Source organism: Pseudoliparis swirei, chromosome 18, assembly GCF_029220125.1.
Source record: "Pseudoliparis swirei isolate HS2019 ecotype Mariana Trench chromosome 18, NWPU_hadal_v1, whole genome shotgun sequence".
NCBI lineage: Eukaryota > Metazoa > Chordata > Actinopteri > Perciformes > Liparidae > Pseudoliparis > Pseudoliparis swirei.
Genome location: NC_079405.1, coordinates 955,665 through 972,068, shown reverse-complemented (window position 1 = coordinate 972,068; position 16,404 = coordinate 955,665). Strand labels below are relative to the sequence as shown.

The window sequence follows — 16,404 nt, the reverse complement described above, 5'->3', positions numbered from 1 at the left end:
CACAGTAGTTTAAATTGTTTGGTGGTTATTTGGGTTTTTCTCTGGGTGGCTTCCCGCTGCCGGTGCCTCACCGGCTCGGTCGTGGCGGAATGTTTGCCCTTCTGTTCCCCCGCTGCTCACGAGGAGACACGGTATGAAGATCTCCGGTGACTCCTCGTGCAGCGTGGAGGAATTGGCTCGCGCAGTCGGGAAGAAGGTCGGGTTCAGCAGCGTGAAGTCCGCCGCCAAGATGAACGGCTCGGTCGTGATCTTCCTGGATCAGGTGGGGAAGGTGAGCCGAGTGGTGGAGGAGGGTCTCTCGGTGGGAGATTTGTTTGTACAGGTGTTTCCGCTGGACCAGCCGTCCACCAGAGTCCTCGTGTCAAACGTCCCTCCGCTCATCTCCGATGAGTTTCTCAGCAGAGAGCTCTCCCGGCACGGGAAACTGGTCTCCCCGATCAGAGATCTCATCGGGGTTCAAGAAGAGCTCGATGAAGCACATCATGAGTTACCGTAGATCTGTCTATATCAGACATGGGCAAACTACGGCCCGCGGGCCACATCCGGCCCGTTAGGCTTTTTAATCCGGCCCGCCGAACTTGTCCAAATCGCGACTTTGTTTACTTCCCGTGCGTTGCATGGAAAGAACTCGTCACACGAAACCCTTCACCGTGATTTGTCAATCCATTTGTCTGTCAACATTTTGCGAAAAAAACAAGAAATGAACACTCAGTAAATCACAAGGGACCTCCCACCACACAGGTGAAGCTCATTTAGAAACAGCCGCAGTTTTGGCGAGCAGCGCGGAGCCTGGAGGAGGAGCTGCAGAGCCACGAGGAGGAACACGCAGCCAGAAGAGAGCCACCTGGACCGGGTAAGAGTCTTTAGTCTTTACTACACGTTACGTGTCACGGTGTCCGTCCCGGTGTCCGTAACTTGTGCGCGGTGCTGACTAGTCTTGTATTTTACAGAGAGGATTCACCAGCGCCTGCAGCTCCACCTGCAGCTCCACCTGCAGCTCCACCTGCAGCTCCACCTGCCCGGCCAGCAGAGAGGTCTCGTGACACGATGACATGATGTTATTATAGTGAAGCCATATTGTAAATAGTCAATAGTTGTGTTCTGTTTTCTATTTCTCAACATGTATATAATGTAGAATTTTTTTTATTTTTATGTACAATACATATTTCAAAAAAAAAAAAATGTAATGGTCATTTTTTATTTGCACACACCCCATGAAACTTTCTCTGCAATATGAAGTCATTTCTCAGTCCCATCTTTATCATTTTGGTGAATGTGTGACAGACCACATCATTTTTACGAAAAAAACGTTAATACAAAATTTGGTTTTCCTCATTTATTTAATTCAATTCAATTCAGTTCATTTGTAGAGCCCAATTTCACAAATTACAAACTTGTCTCGGAGTGCTTTACAATCTGTGCATATAGACATCCCTGACCTTTGACCTCACATCGGATCAGGAACAACAGAGGAGGATCCCTCTCCAGGATGCACAGGTGCAATTACATGTATCTAGCATTGTATTCAGATATTTCACTGCTTTTGTGAACCTATGACCTTTGGTAAACCAATTTCAAACACCAAAACAGTTCGTCCACATGAGTAAAGGTGTGTTTTCAGAAGAGATATGAATAATTTTTAAAAATCGAACTTCAATTGTCAGCTTTAGGGTCATATTTTCTCGAGTAAAGCGCTGTCGGTTTGTTTGTGACGGGTTCATACACATGCTGACCAGATGACGCCGCACATCGCCCTCACTTTAAAGACCCCTTTCTAGTTTCTGCTGCAGGCAGGATATTTAATACAGTCTATCTCTCAGGATAATCCGTCCATTATTTTGCGGGGTTTAAAACAATTAGAAATTATTGAGCTTGAGTATTTCGTTGTGTAATAATTTGTTTTGAATGTTGAAAGTGATTCCATTGATCTCTTTCCAGTAAATGTTGATTACTTTAACTTTGCACCTTAAATTGAAATGTATAAAAAACAGACGCAATCTCCAGGTTTAATAAATTACATTGCGTGTCCAAATGCTCCTGGCCCGGCCCCTCTGTCACATTTCAGAACCGATTGTGGCCCGCAGGTCAAAAAGTTTGCCCACCCCTGGTCTATATGATACTCAACGACCGGAGCGCGGAGTTAAACCTGCGCTTCAGCGTCAGAGTAGATGATTTTAATTACAATATCTACGCGTTTTCATTGCGGGGAGGAGGGGCACACCGCGAGGGTCTGCTCGAAGCGCGGCGACCCGGCGTCAGCTGGTCCAGGCGGCGCGGGTCCGTCCGGCGCGTCGCGCTGCACCTGCGTGGGGGGTGGCGGACGCGGCTGCTGCCGCGGCGGTGGGGCTCGCGACGGCGGCGTCTCTGAGAGGAGGCGCCGCCGGAGCGGCGGCCGGCGTGGCAGCGGCTCCGATTCCAACGGAGAACACGGCGAGCGGCGTCACTGCTGCTGTACCCGACACACATGTGGTGGGGATGAATGAAAGCGTGAGTGAGGGGGGTGATGGGGGTGATGGTGATGGTGGTGAGGGTGGGGATGAGGGTGGGGAGGCTGGACAGGGCAGTGAAAGGCAGGCTGTGGGTGGAGTCGGAAGGGATGAGAGGAAAGAGAAAAAAGGAAAAGCAGACCAAAAAGATGGAGGGGACATGGGTGAAACTTCCAAGAGCAGTGGGGTGGAAGCTGTGGGTGAGGGGGGAAGTGGAGAGGAGAAAGGAGAAGAAGGGGGGGAAAAAAGAAAAAAAGATTTAAAAAACTAAAAATAATATTGGTGATGGTGGCACAGGCTTAGAGGTAGAGGTGGGGAGTGGGGTGGAAAATGATGAGGAAAGTGAGAAAGAGGAGAAAAAGGGAAAAAAAGACAAGGACAATGGTGGTGAGAAGCCCATAGAGGGGGTAGGACAGGTGGGTGGAGTCGAAGAGGTGGAGGAGGACGGTGCAGGGGAGGAGGGGGCGGAGCAGGTGGAGATGGACGAGGCGGAAGCAGGGGGGCAGAAAGGGGACCCGAAAAGGAAGAAGAGTGGCCAGAGCGCCGGCGGCGAGGCCAAAGCCAGCAGGGTGGAGGAGAGGAGGAGGAGTCAAGGGGCGGGGCCGGAGGAGGACAGCAGTGACGAGGAGGGGTCAGAGGACAGCGACTCTCCTCTGATTTTAACTAATAGTCAGACACAAAAACTATATACAGCCGATGAAATAAGCTTGTTTTTACATAAAACAAAGAACAAAAAGAAAGTGGAGGTCAGGGATCACTTCCCTGACCTCGTGGCCTTTGTACAGTCTTGCCGCTATCACATGAAAAAGAAAAAGTTAGACAAGCAAGAGGTTTTTAGGATTAAAAAGATTTTACTCAAAGTAAAGGAGTGCATCCAGCAGGGGGAGGTGGAGAGCTCCAATGTGTGTTTTAATTGATTTGTTGTTTTTAAGTTTGATTTGTTTTTTAAACTCTTTTCTTTTAATGAACGCATTCAGAGTCGGAGTTTTAAACGTAAATGGAGCGAGGGACAGTAAGAAGAGAACATCTATTTATGAATTTAACAAGATGAAAGCCAACGATGTTCTCTTCTTACAAGAGACGCACAGCGACAGCACCAACGAGGCGGACTGGAGGAGGGAGTGGGGGGGGGAAGTCCTCCTGAGCCACAACACCAACCTCAGCGGAGGAGTGGGCTTCCTCTTCTCCAGGGCCTTCAGCCCGCGGTCACTGGAGGTCAAACACATCGTGGAGGGGAGGCTGTTCTTCGTGAAAGCACGGTTCGACCTTTTTAACGTGGTTTTTATAAATGTCTATGCTCCAACAACCGGGGCAGAGAGGAAGCTGTTTTTATTCAAAGTTAATGATGTTTTAAATGACTGTGCCTCGGAGGATTTTTTATTCTTGGGGGGGGATTTTAACTGCACAGAGGATGATTTTAATGACAAAAACCACACAGAGCCACATCCAGCTTCACAGCAGGTGCTGAGGAGGCTGGTCCATTCTCACGGCCTGGTGGACGTGTGGAGAAGGATGCATCCGGACTGCCGACAGTACACATGGTCCCACGTTAGGAGGAAGGATCTCCTCAGCCAGGTTAGACCGTATTTATGTTTTAAGCACCATTTTAATATTTTAAAATGTGCAGCATTGTTCCGGCTGGTTTTACTGATCACTCTTTGGTTTTATGTCATGTTTTTATTAGGAACTTTTTACCCAGGAGCGCATATTGGCATTTTAATACAGTTTTAACTTTCGATAGGAATTTTAGAGAGGTGTTGTTTTATTTTTGGGGCATTTGTAGGCTGAGGAAGAGTGAATTTAATAATCTTAGGCAGTGGTGGGACCGTGGTAAGGTAGAAATTAGGCTCCTTTGTCAGCAGCACACTTTCAACGTCACTAGAGACGTCACCAGATCTATGAAGGACCTGGAGACTGAGATAGTGGACCTAGAAAGTTTGAGCGAGTCCACAGGAGATCGAGGACATATTGAAGTCCTCAAAGGTAAAAGGACTCGCCCGACCTGTTCGAGTTAGAGTACAAGGCGCACTGGTCAGGTCGATTCCAGACCATCGGAGATGGACACTCCCTCTAGCTTCTTCTTCGGCCTGGAGAAGAGGTGAGCGAAGGTAGTGATCCACTCACTGCTGACGGACGCAGGGCAGCGGTTGTGAGCCAAGCCAGATCCGGAAGCGAGCGGTGGGGTTTTACTCCTCCCTTTATGCCACTGAGTATAGGGAGGAGGGAGAGTCGACGGAGGGGCTCTGTGGGGAGCTGCCTCAGGTCTCCGAGGAGAAGAATGAGGAGCTCGACAGACCCATAACCCCCCAAGAGCTGAAAGCTGCCCTGCAGGGAGGGCGCGCCCCCGGAATCGACGGCCTCCCCGCTGAATTTTATAAAAAATACTGGGATGTCCTCGGAGGGGACATCCTAGAAGTCTTCAACGAGTCTGGCCTCTGGTTCCATGCCGATGTCCTGCGAGGGCAGTGCTAACGCTACTGCCAAAAGAAACCCGCAGGACATCGGTAACTGGCGCCTGTGTCTCTGCTGTGTGTGGATTACAAGCTTCTGTCCAGGGTCCTCGCCTCCAGGCTGAGGGGAGCTATGGAGCAGGTCCACCATCGGGACCAGACCTACTGTGCCCGGCAGGTCCATGGTGGATAACGTCCACCTCATTCGGGATGTTTTGGAGGTCTCCAGCTCGCTGGGTATGGATACTGGTCTGATTTCTCTAGATCAGAAAAGGCTTTTGACCGCGTTGAACACGGCTTCCTCTGGAAAGTTCTGGGGAAGTTTGGGTTCAGCGCTGGCTTCATAGCTAAGATCAAGGTGTTGTACAGTAATGTTGAGAGTGTGCTGAAGATAAACGGCAGGCTGTGTGCTCCTTTTAGAGTGGGTAGAGGGGTCCGGCAGGGCTGTGCTCTGTCCGGGATGCTCTACGCACTCTCCCTCGAGCCCCTCCTCATTAAAATACGCTCAAGCTTACATGGTTTGGTTTTACCTGGTTTTAATAAGGGAATGATTTTATCGGCGTATGCCGACGACGTCGTTGTTTTTATTAAATACCAAGATGATGTGAACCTTTTAAATCAAATTGTACAGGATTTTAGCACGGCATCATCAGCGAGGGTGAACTGGAAGAAAAGCGAAGCCCTCGCTGTGGGGGAGTGGCGTGGCAGCCTCCCGGTTCTAACACAAAAACTCATATGGAAAAAGGACGGTTTTAAATATTTAGGAATATACCTGGGGAAGCCGAGCATGGTCCAGAAGAACTGGGAGGGCGTCACGGGGAAACTGTTCAAGTGGAAGTGGCTGCTCCCCCAGATGTCTTTTAAAGGTAGAGTACTGGTTTTAAACAATCTTATTGCATCCCAACTGTGGCACAGGTTGACCGTTTTAGACCCTCCCTCTGGCTTCTTAGCCAACATACAAAGGAAAATGGTGGATTTCTTTTGGGAGGGTCTACACTGGGTGCCACAGGGGGTGCTGTTTTTAGCCAGAGAGGAGGGGACAGGGCCTTGTCCACCTGGCCAGCAGTCGGCCACTTTAGATTACAGTTTGTTCAGAAGTTTTCACGAGTCCGGGGTTTTAGTGTGGGCGTGGCCAGCTGCATCCTCAGACGTGCTGACAACCTGGGGCTGGATACTGCTCTGTTTTTAATAGACTCCAGCATTTTAAAGTTAAGTGGGCTGCCTCCTTTTTATCACGGTGTTTTTAAGTCGTGGGCCCTTTTTAAACACGAAAGGTGCCCACAGTCTGACTCTCTGTTCTGGTTGTTGAGAGAACCATTAATTCACGGGGCAAAACAAGACATTAGCAGCAGCGTCACCCCTGGACTAACGGGGGCGCTGCTGCGAACAAAGACTCTTTCTCTGCAGCAGTTGGTGGATGCAGTGGGGCCGACACTGAGCGACCCCCCGGCCCTGGGCTCCCTGCTGGGGATGCATTCTGACCGGGTGGCGAGGAGGCTCCTGGAGCTGTGGAGGCAGAGGCTGACCGGGTTGGAGAGGAGCCTCCTCAACGACTACAGCCACCAGAGAGCAGAGCCGGACCCTGCAGACCCCTTCCCAAACATCTCCCTCAGCCCGGGGCTAGGGGGACTCACCGGCCCCCTGCTAAGGACAACCCACCCAGAAACATGCACACTGAACAAGGCAGACAAGAAGACTTTGTATTTTAACCTCGTGAAGAGCATCAACAGGTCCAGACTGTGCAACAGACCGCCCACTGTGTGGTCAGAGAGACTTGGGCATGGAGGCCCTGGCCCGCAGTGGGGGTCCTACAAGCCTCCCTGAAGAAAAGGACCGCTGACCTCCAGTGGTGGATTTTACACGGTGCTGTCGCCCAACGCTTTCATTTCAGTAATTAAACCCGCTTTCCTGAGCCAGTGCCCTTCTGTGACCTCCGGGAGACTATCTACCATGTTTTTAACGAGTGTAAGAGACTTTTGAGTTTCTTCGCTCTTTTTAACATTGGTTTTAGTCTTTTAAGAATAAGAATATACACTTTGTTATTAAGGAGCAGTGGCGACTTGCAACTAATGGGTCGAACCCACAACCTGCGGTTGCAGGACCCTCTTACCCCACTGAGCTAAGCCGCCCCAAATGTGGTTTTACAGAGAAGGTTTTTATCATGGGAGCTGCCTACAAAAAAACAGAAAAAGAAAAATGGCAGCTCCTTAATTTTTTATCCGGCAGTGCCAAAATGGCCATTTATTTAACGAGGAAGTCCCGGGTGGAAAACAGAGAGGGGCAGGAGGTCAAGCAGTGTGGCTCTGTAACATCAGAGCCAGACTCTGGCTGGAGTTCAGGTTTTATAAACACATTGAAGACCTGGATGCTTTTAAACAACGGTGGTGTTTTAAAGATATTGTTTGTTCTGTGGTAGAGGAGGAGCTGGAGTTTGCACCACTTTTTATTAGGTAAAACATGTTTTCTTTTTTAAATGTTTTTTGTTTTTTTTGCTTTTATTTTAAACAACCTGATTTTTAAAAACACTTCATTTTTAAAGAAACGTAATGGAAAAAAAATGTAAATAGTGTTTTTCAAAAATCCCCCCCAAAAAATCTCTCTCCCTCTCTCCTCTTTCTCTCTCCTCTTTCTCCCTCTCTCTCCCCTCTCTCTCCTCCTCTCTCTCTTCTCTCTCCTCTCCCTCTCTCTCCCTCTCCCTCTCTCTTCCCTCTCTACCCCCTCTTTCTCCTCTCTCTACCCTCTCTCTCCTCTCTTTCTCTCTCCCTCTCCTTCTCTCTCTTTCTCTTTCTCTCTCCCCCTCTCTCTCCTTCTCTTTCTCTCTCTCTCTTTCTCTTTCTCTCTCCTCTCTCTCCCCCCCTCTCTCTCCTCTCTTTTGCCGTGCAAAAAGTGTAAAATGTCCATCAGGATTATTGTGAGTCGACTTCAGGAGAAACGAACGTGACATCGGCTGAATGAACAGTGAGCATTTGAAGGGATCAATTAATAGGAAATGGGCACAAAGTGTTGTTGTTTGCATCGCTACATGCCAAAAAGAAGTGGTAAAACATTAGATCAAAGGTTCAAATAAAGTTCAATCCTGAATTACACTCAAATGTTTTACTGTAATATTTTGTGCAATCACCCACAAATATCAACAGCTTTTATTTTGAAGTTTGTCAGTAGAAATAAAAATTAAAAAAGAAGAAATGTGACTTCAGTCTGAATAAGTTTGATAAAGAGGAGCCCTGAAGTTACTTCTGTCATATCGATAATACATATACACAAGGGTTTACAGTCTAATATCTCTCGTTACAGGCGGACGAGCAGCTATGGAGCAGCTACAGAGCAGATATAGAGCAGCTATAGAGCAGCTATTGAGCAGCTATAGAGCCGCTATAGAGCAGATATAGAGCAGCTACAGAGCAGATATAAAGCAGCTACAGAGCAGCTATGGAGCAGCTATAGAGCAGCTATATAGCAGCTATATAGCAGCTACAGAGCAGCTATAGAGCAGATATAGAGCAGCTATGGAGCAGATACAGAGCAGATACGGAGCAGCTATGGAGCAGATACAGAGCAGCTATATAGCAGCTATGGAGCAGATACAGAGCAGCTATAGAGCAGATATAGAGCAGATACGGAGCAGCTATGGAGCAGCTATGGAGCAGCTATAGAGCAGCTATAGAGCAGCTATGGAGCACCTATGGAGCAGATACAGAGCAGCTATGGAGCAGCTATAGAGCAGCTATGGAGCAGATACAGAGCAGCTATGGAGCAGCTTCTGTTGTGTGGTTAAAAAAGAGATTCAGTATAAATACATGACCTTTGACCTGAGGCGTCCAGCCGCTCTCTGGTTCTTGAGTTACGGCCTCTCTACCTATTTGTCATCTTCAAATTTGATATTAATTTTTTTTTTTTTAAAGTCGGATACATTTCATCCAACTGAATATTAAAAGTCGTTCACGTGAAAAAGAATCGTGAGGACAAAGTCGAGGTTTCTCCTCCTGAGAAGAAGTCGCCGCGGCGATGCCTTTAGGGACCGTGGGTCAATCGGGTTGCTGTCGGCCTCAGCCAATCACGCCCTCCTGAGTCAGCCATGTTGGTTCAAACAGACTGAATCAGAGTGGAGCTGTCACAGGCCACCTCCTCCTCCTCCTCCTCCTCCTCCTCCTCCTCCTCCAGCTCCTCCAGCTCCACATCGTCCAGCAGCGACTTTGCTTCTTTTAAACTTTCGTGGTTGTTGCTCGCTCAGCCAACACGCTCTGCAGCTGGCGCTCGACCTCCGGCCCAATGCGCGCGACTCTCCTGACCTCTCGAGGTCGTTGCCGCAGCCGTCACAATTCCACTCCTGTCACCGGTACTTGTGGTAGTGCGGCGGCGCCGGGCGCGCTTCTGCTGCTCCTCTTGTTCTTGAACTGAAGAAGACGGTGTAGACCAGCACCAGGATCGCACAGCGCGCTTGTTAGGACGCTGGGATCACCACGGCGATGGCGTTGACGGGCGCCGCCGGCCGCGGCCGATGGTCGCCATGATGTCCACGTCCGGCGGGGCGGCGTGCCGCCTCGCGCGTCGCTCCCTCAGCGGCGCTGCCGGAGCGCCCATGTCCGACGGGCTTGCAGCCTCCATCCAGCCCAGGTCGCCGCAGGATGGACTTGGGGGTAAGCCGGGCTCCACCACAGCTTCTGGTTGTCAAACTTCCAGTACTCCTTCCCTTGCAGAAGTAGGTGAAGTCTGCAGGAGGGAGGGAAGGAAGGAAGGTGGGTAGGGAGGTAGGAGGAGGACAGAGGACAGCAACGGGGAATGAGTAGCTTGAGTTTCATGATACTGTGAGTATGGGGTAATAATTCGAGCCACGACGCTCATATTGGTTTTGTGTTCATCTAAATTAAAAACATTATTATATTCTATTGTTTGTATATTTAGTGATTTACTCATTTGAATAAATGTTGCTGCTGATGAACATTTCCCCTTCTCTCTCCTGACCACCAGGGGCGACTCCTCTGGTTGTGTTAGAAGTCTGTGCCTATGTGTTAAAGCTGCATTCTCTCCTGGCCACCAGGGCGACTTGATTGTATAGAAGTCTATTTGGCTCATGTGTTAAAGCTGCATTCTCTCTCCTGACAAATTAGGGGCGCGACTCTCTGATTGTATAGAAAGTCTATGCTCATGTGTTAAAGCTGCATTCTTCTCCTGGCTACCAGGGGCTTACCCTCTGGTTGTATAGAAGTTCATGCTTCATGCAAAGCTGCATTCTCTCTACTGACCACCAGGGGTGACTCTGGTTGTATAGAAGTTCTAGTGCTTCATGTGTTAAAACTCATTTTCAGACCAAGGGTATCCCCTTGGGGGCTACCAGTGTTAAAGCTGACCTCCACCCCCCTCCCGGTTTTATGAAGGCCTGGTTGCTGCATTCCCTCTGACCCCGGGGCGCCCTCTGGGTTTTAAAGGCTATGTTCTTGGAAGTCTCAATCCAGCCAAAAACGGTAACTTTTGGGCGGGGCCCAGGTGAGCGCTGACCTCACATCCTCCCCGTAAGGCCCTGGGCGCCGCACCCCCTTTCCCCGCCGACGGGGCCCGGGTCCGCGCTCTTCTCCTCGTGGGATACTGGGCCCCTTAAAAGGGCCCCCCCAGCGAGCCCGAGGTGGGGCCCAGGGCCGCCCCCAGCTCCGACAGGGGAACCCGGCTCGGCCGAACCTCCCTTTAAACCCAGTACTGGTCCCCTGGGGGGGACCAGGGGCAGACCAATAAGTCCCCGAGACCCCCTTAGGTTTGACTGCTCGTGGGGTTTTTACTAGCTTTTTTTAAAAGGGGAACAGTTAAACTGAAGCCACCGATGGTATAAACCATTACATAATAAACTCTGAAAAGTTGAGAGTGTGCTGAAGATAAACGGCAGGCTGTGTGCTCCTTTTAGAGTGGGTAGAGGGTCCGCAGGGCTGTGCTCTGTCCGGGATGCTCACGCACTCTCCTCGAGCCCTCCTCATTAAAATACGCTCAAGCTTACATGGTTTGGTTTTACCTGGTTTTAATAAGGGAATGATTTTATCGGCGTATGCCGACGACGTCGTTGTTTTTATTAAATACCAAGATGATGTGAACCTTTTAAATCAAATTGTACAGGATTTTAGCACGGCATCATCAGCGAGGGTGAACTGGAAGAAAAGCGAAGCCCTCGCTGTGGGGGAGTGGCGTGGCAGCCTCCCGGTTCTAACACAAAAACTCATATGGAAAAAGGACGGTTTTAAATATTTAGGAATATACCTGGGGAAGCCGAGCATGGTCCAGAAGAACTGGGAGGGCGTCACGGGGAAACTGTTCAAGTGGAAGTGGCTGCTCCCCCAGATGTCTTTTAAAGGTAGAGTACTGGTTTTAAACAATCTTATTGCATCCCAACTGTGGCACAGGTTGACCGTTTTAGACCCTCCCTCTGGCTTCTTAGCCAACATACAAAGGAAAATGGTGGATTTCTTTTGGGAGGGTCTACACTGGGTGCCACAGGGGGTGCTGTTTTTAGCCAGAGAGGAGGGGGGACAGGGCCTTGTCCACCTGGCCAGCCGGTCGGCCACTTTTAGATTACAGTTTGTTCAGAAGTTTTTCACGAGTCCGGGGTTTTTAGTGTGGCGAGACGTGGCCAGCTGCATCCTCAGACGTGCTGACAACCTGGGGCTGGATACTGCTCTGTTTTTAATAGACTCCAGCATTTTAAAGTTAAGTGGGCTGCCTCCTTTTTATCACGGTGTTTTTAAGTCGTGGGCCCTTTTTAAACACGAAAGGTGCCCACAGTCTGACTCTCTGTTCTGGTTGTTGAGAGAACCATTAATTCACGGGGCAAAACAAGACATTAGCAGCAGCGTCACCCCTGGACTAACGGGGGCGCTGCTGCGAACAAAGACTCTTTCTGCAGCAGTTGGTGGATGCAGTGGGGCCGACTGAGCGACCCCCCGGCCCTGGGCTCCCTGCTGGGGATGCATTCTGACCGGGTGGCGAGGAGGCTCCTGGAGCTGTGGAGGCAGAGGCTGACCGGGTTGGAGAGGAGCCTCCTCAACGACTACAGCCACCAGAGAGCAGAGCCGGACCCTGCAGACCCCTTCCCAAACATCTCCCTCAGCCCGGGGCTAGGGGGACTCACCGGCCCCCTGCTAAGGACAACCCACCCAGAAACATGCACACTGAACAAGGCAGACAAGAAGACTTTGTATTTTAACCTCGTGAAGAGCATCAACAGGTCCAGACTGTGCAACAGACCGCCCACTGTGTGGTCAGAGAGACTTGGGCATGGAGGCCCTGGCCCGCAGTGGGGGGTCCTATACAAGCCTCCCCTGAAGAAAAGGACCGCTGACCTCCAGTGGTGGATTTTACACGGTGCTGTCGCGTCCAACGCTTTCATTTCAGTAATTAAACCCGCTTTCCTGAGCCAGTGCCCCTTCTGTGACCTCCGGGAGACTATCTACCATGTTTTTAACGAGTGTAAGAGACTTTTGAGTTTCTTCGCTCTTTTAACATTGGTTTTTAGTCTTTTTAAGAATAAGAATATACACTTTTATTAATCCCCAAGGGGAAATTAGTTCTCTGCATTTAACCCATCCTTAGTTATTAAGGAGCAGTGGGCTGCGGTGAAGCAACTGGGGGTTCAGTGCCTTGCTCAAGGACACTTCGACTTGCAACTAATGGGGAGAGCGGGGATCGAACCCACAACCTTGCGGTTGCAGGACGGCCCTCTTACCCCACTGAGCTAAAGCCGCCCCAAATGTGGTTTTTACAGAGAAGGTTTTTATCATGGGAGCTGCCTACAAAAAAACAGAAAAAGAAAAATGGCAGCTCCTTAATTTTTTATCCGGCAGTGCCAAAATGGCCATTTATTTAACGAGGAAGTCCCGGGTGGAAAACAGAGAGGGGCAGGAGGCCGGGGCAGTGTGGCTCTGTAACATCAGAGCCAGACTCTGGCTGGAGTTCAGGTTTTATAAACACATTGAAGACCTGGATGCTTTTAAACAACGGTGGTGTTTTAAAGATATTGTTTGTTCTGTGGTAGAGGAGGAGCTGGAGTTTGCACCACTTTTTATTAGGTAAAACATGTTTTCTTTTTTAAATGTTTTTTGTTTTTTTTGCTTTTATTTTAAACAACCTGATTTTTAAAAACACTTCATTTTTAAAGAAACGTAATGGAAAAAAAATGTAAATAGTGTTTTTCAAAAATCCCCCCCAAAAAATCTCTCTCCCTCTCTCCTCTTTCTCTCTCCTCTTTCTCCCTCTCTCTTTCTCTCCCTCTCTCTCCCCCTCCCTCTCTCCTCTCTTTCTCTCTCCCCCTCGCTCTCTCTCCTCTCTCTCTCTCTCTCCTCTCTACCCCCCTCTTTCTCCTCTCTCTACCCCCTCTCTCCTCTCTTTCTCTCTCTCCCTCTCCTTCTCTCTCTTCTCTTTCTCTCCCTCCTCTCTCCCCCCCTCTCTCTCTCCTCTCTTTCTCTCCCTCTTTCTCTCTCTCCCTCTCTCTCTCCCCCCTCTCTCTCTCCTCTCTTTTGCCGTGCAAAAAGTGTAAAATGTCCATCAGGATTATTGTGAGTCGACTTCAGGAGAAACGAACGTGACATCGGCTGAATGAACAGTGAGCATTTGAAGGGATCAATTAATAGGAAATGGGCAATAAAGTGTTGTTGTTTGCATCGCTGCTACATGCCAAAAAGAAGTGGTAAAACATTAGATCAAAGGTTCAAATAAAGTTCAATCCCTGAATTACACTCAAATGTTTTACTGTAATATTTTTGTGCAATCACCCACAAATATCAACAGCTTTTATTTTGAAGTTTGTCAGTAGAAATAAAAATTAAAAAAGAAGAAATGTGACTTCAGTCTGAATAAGTTTGATAAAGAGGAGCCCTGAAGTTACTTCTGTCATATCGATAATACATATACACAAGGGTTTACAGTCTAATATCTCTCGTTACAGGCGGACGAGCAGCTATGGAGCAGCTACAGAGCAGATATAGAGCAGCTATAGAGCAGCTATTGAGCAGCTATAGAGCCGCTATAGAGCAGATATAGAGCAGCTACAGAGCAGATATAAAGCAGCTACAGAGCAGCTACGGAGCAGCTATAGAGCAGCTATATAGCAGCTATATAGCAGCTACAGAGCAGCTATAGAGCAGATATAGAGCAGCTATGGAGCAGATACAGAGCAGATACGGAGCAGATATGGAGCAGATACAGAGCAGCTATATAGCAGCTATGGAGCAGATACAGAGCAGCTATAGAGCAGATATAGAGCAGATACGGAGCAGCTATGGAGCAGCTATGGAGCAGCTATAGAGCAGCTATAGAGCAGCTATGGAGCACCTATGGAGCAGATACAGAGCAGCTATGGAGCAGCTATAGAGCAGCTATGGAGCACCTATGGAGCAGATATAGAGCAGCTATGGAGCAGCTTCTGTTGTGTGGTTAAAAAAGAGATTCAGTATAAATACATGACCTTTGACCTGAGGCGTCCAGCCGCTCTCTGGTTCTTGAGTTACGGCCTCTCTACCTATTTGTCATCTTCAAATTTGATATTATTTTTTTTTTTTTTAAAGTCGGATACATTTCATCCAACTGAATATTAAAAGTCGTTCACGTGAAAAAGAATCGTGAGGACAAAGTCGAGGTTTCCTCTCCCTGAGAAGAAGTCGCTCGTGCGATGCCTTTAGGGACCGTGGGTCAATCGGCTGCTGTCGGCCTCAGCCAATCACGTCCTCCTGGAGTCAGCCATGTTGGTTCAAACAGACTGAATCAGAGTGGAGCTGTCACAGGCCACCTCCTCCTCCTCCTCCTCCTCCTCCTCCTCCTCCTCCTCCAGCTCCTCCAGCTCCACATCGTCCAGCAGCGACTTTGCTTCTTTAAACTTTCTCGTGGTTGTTGCTCGCTCTCAGCCAACACGCTCTGCAGCCGGCTCGACCTCCGTCCAATGCGTGACCTCTGACCTCTCGGAGGCCGGTTGCCGGTCACACCCACTCCTGCACCGGGTACTTGTGGTAGTGCGGCGGCGCGGCGCTCTGCTGCTCCTCTTTGTTCTTGAACTGGAAGACGGTGTAGACCAGCACCAGGACGCACAGCGACAGGACGCTGGGGATCACCACGGCGATGGCGTTGACGGGCGCGGCCGCGTCGTCGATGGTCGCCATGATGTCCACGTCGTCCGGCGGCGGCCGGCGGTCGCCGCGGTTCCCCGTGCTGCCGGAGCGCCCCATGTCCGACGGGTCGCAGCCCATCCAGTCGCGCAGGATGGACTTGGGGTAGCCGGGCTCCACCGTCAGCTTCTGGTTGTCAAACTTCCAGTACTCCTTCCCCTTGTAGAAGTAGGTGAAGTCTGCAGGAGGGAGGGAAGGAAGGAAGGTGGGTAGGAGGTAGGAGGAGGACAGAGGACAGCAACGGGGAATGAGTGGCTTGAGTTTCATGAGCGCCGTGAGCAGCGGGCTAATTGAGCCACGACGTTCATTGGTTTTGTGTTCATCTAAATTAAAAACATTATTATATTCTATTGTTTGTATATTTAGTGATTTACTGTTTGAATAAATGTTGCTGTAGCGTAAACATTTCCCCTTCTCTCTCCTGACCACCAGGGGGCGACTCCTCTGGTTGTATAGAAGTCTATGCTTCATGTGTTAAAGCTGCATTCTCTCTCCTGGCCACCAGGGGGCGACTCCTCTGATTGTATAGAAGTCTATGCTTCATGTGTTAAAGCTGCATTCTCTCTCCTGGCCACCAGGGGGCGACTCCTCTGGTTGTATAGAAGTCTATGCTTCATGTGTTAAAGCTGCATTCTCTCCTGACCACCAGGGGGCTCCTCTGGTTGTATAGAAGTCTATGCTTCATGTGTTAAAGCTGCATTCTCTCTACTGACCACCAGGGGGTGACTCCTCTGGTTGTATAGAAGTCTATGCTTCATGTGTTAAAGCTGCATTCTCTCTCCTGACCACCAGGGGGCTCCTCTGGTTGTATAGAAGTATATGCTTCATGTGTTAAAGCTGCATTCTCTCTCCTGACCACCAGGGGGCGACTCCTCTGGTTGTATAGAAGTCTATGCTTCATGTGTTGAAGTCTCAATCTCAGACCATAAAGCAGAGTATACTTTAGGGGCGGGGCTACCAGGTGATTGACAGCTGACACTCACATCCCTCCCGGCTGATGAAGGCCCCCTGCGGTGCGTCCGGCACCCCCTTCCACACGCCGATGGGCTTGGGGTACCCCGGGTCCGCCGCGCTCTTCTCCTCGTTGTAGCGCCAGTACTGGTCCCCTTTGAAGAAGTAGGTCTTCCCCACCGGCTCCCAGCGCAGCGCGGCGTCGACGCCGTGGCGCGGCAGGCCGCCGCCCAGCTCCGACACGCCGCGGGGGAAGCCCGGCTCGGCCGACACCTCCTTGAACACCCAGTACTGGTCCCCTGGGGGCGGAGCCGAGGAGCAGAGCCAATCACGTCAGTCCCCCGACCGACGCTCCAGGTTCACGCGTCTTTGACTGCTCGTGGG

The 16,404-nt window shown here is 49.9% G+C and overlaps 1 protein-coding gene across 3 annotated transcripts in view; it reads right to left on the bottom strand.

The window, feature by feature from the left end:
• Positions 1-14,731: 14,731 nt before the first annotated feature.
• Positions 14,732-16,404, bottom strand: part of mmp24 (matrix metallopeptidase 24) — a 45,233-nt gene continuing 43,560 nt past the window's right edge. For 2 of the 3 annotated variants that reach the window (XM_056437253.1, XM_056437254.1), the window contains exons 9-10: positions 16,053-16,319; positions 14,732-15,248 (exon numbers count right to left, since the gene is read on the bottom strand). In XM_056437253.1, the coding sequence (XP_056293228.1) occupies positions 14,884-15,248; positions 16,053-16,319 (632 nt within the window). In that variant the 3' untranslated portion in view covers positions 14,732-14,883. The remainder of the gene's footprint in view (positions 15,249-16,052; positions 16,320-16,404) is intronic. The other variant, XM_056437255.1, reaches the window with a different exon arrangement.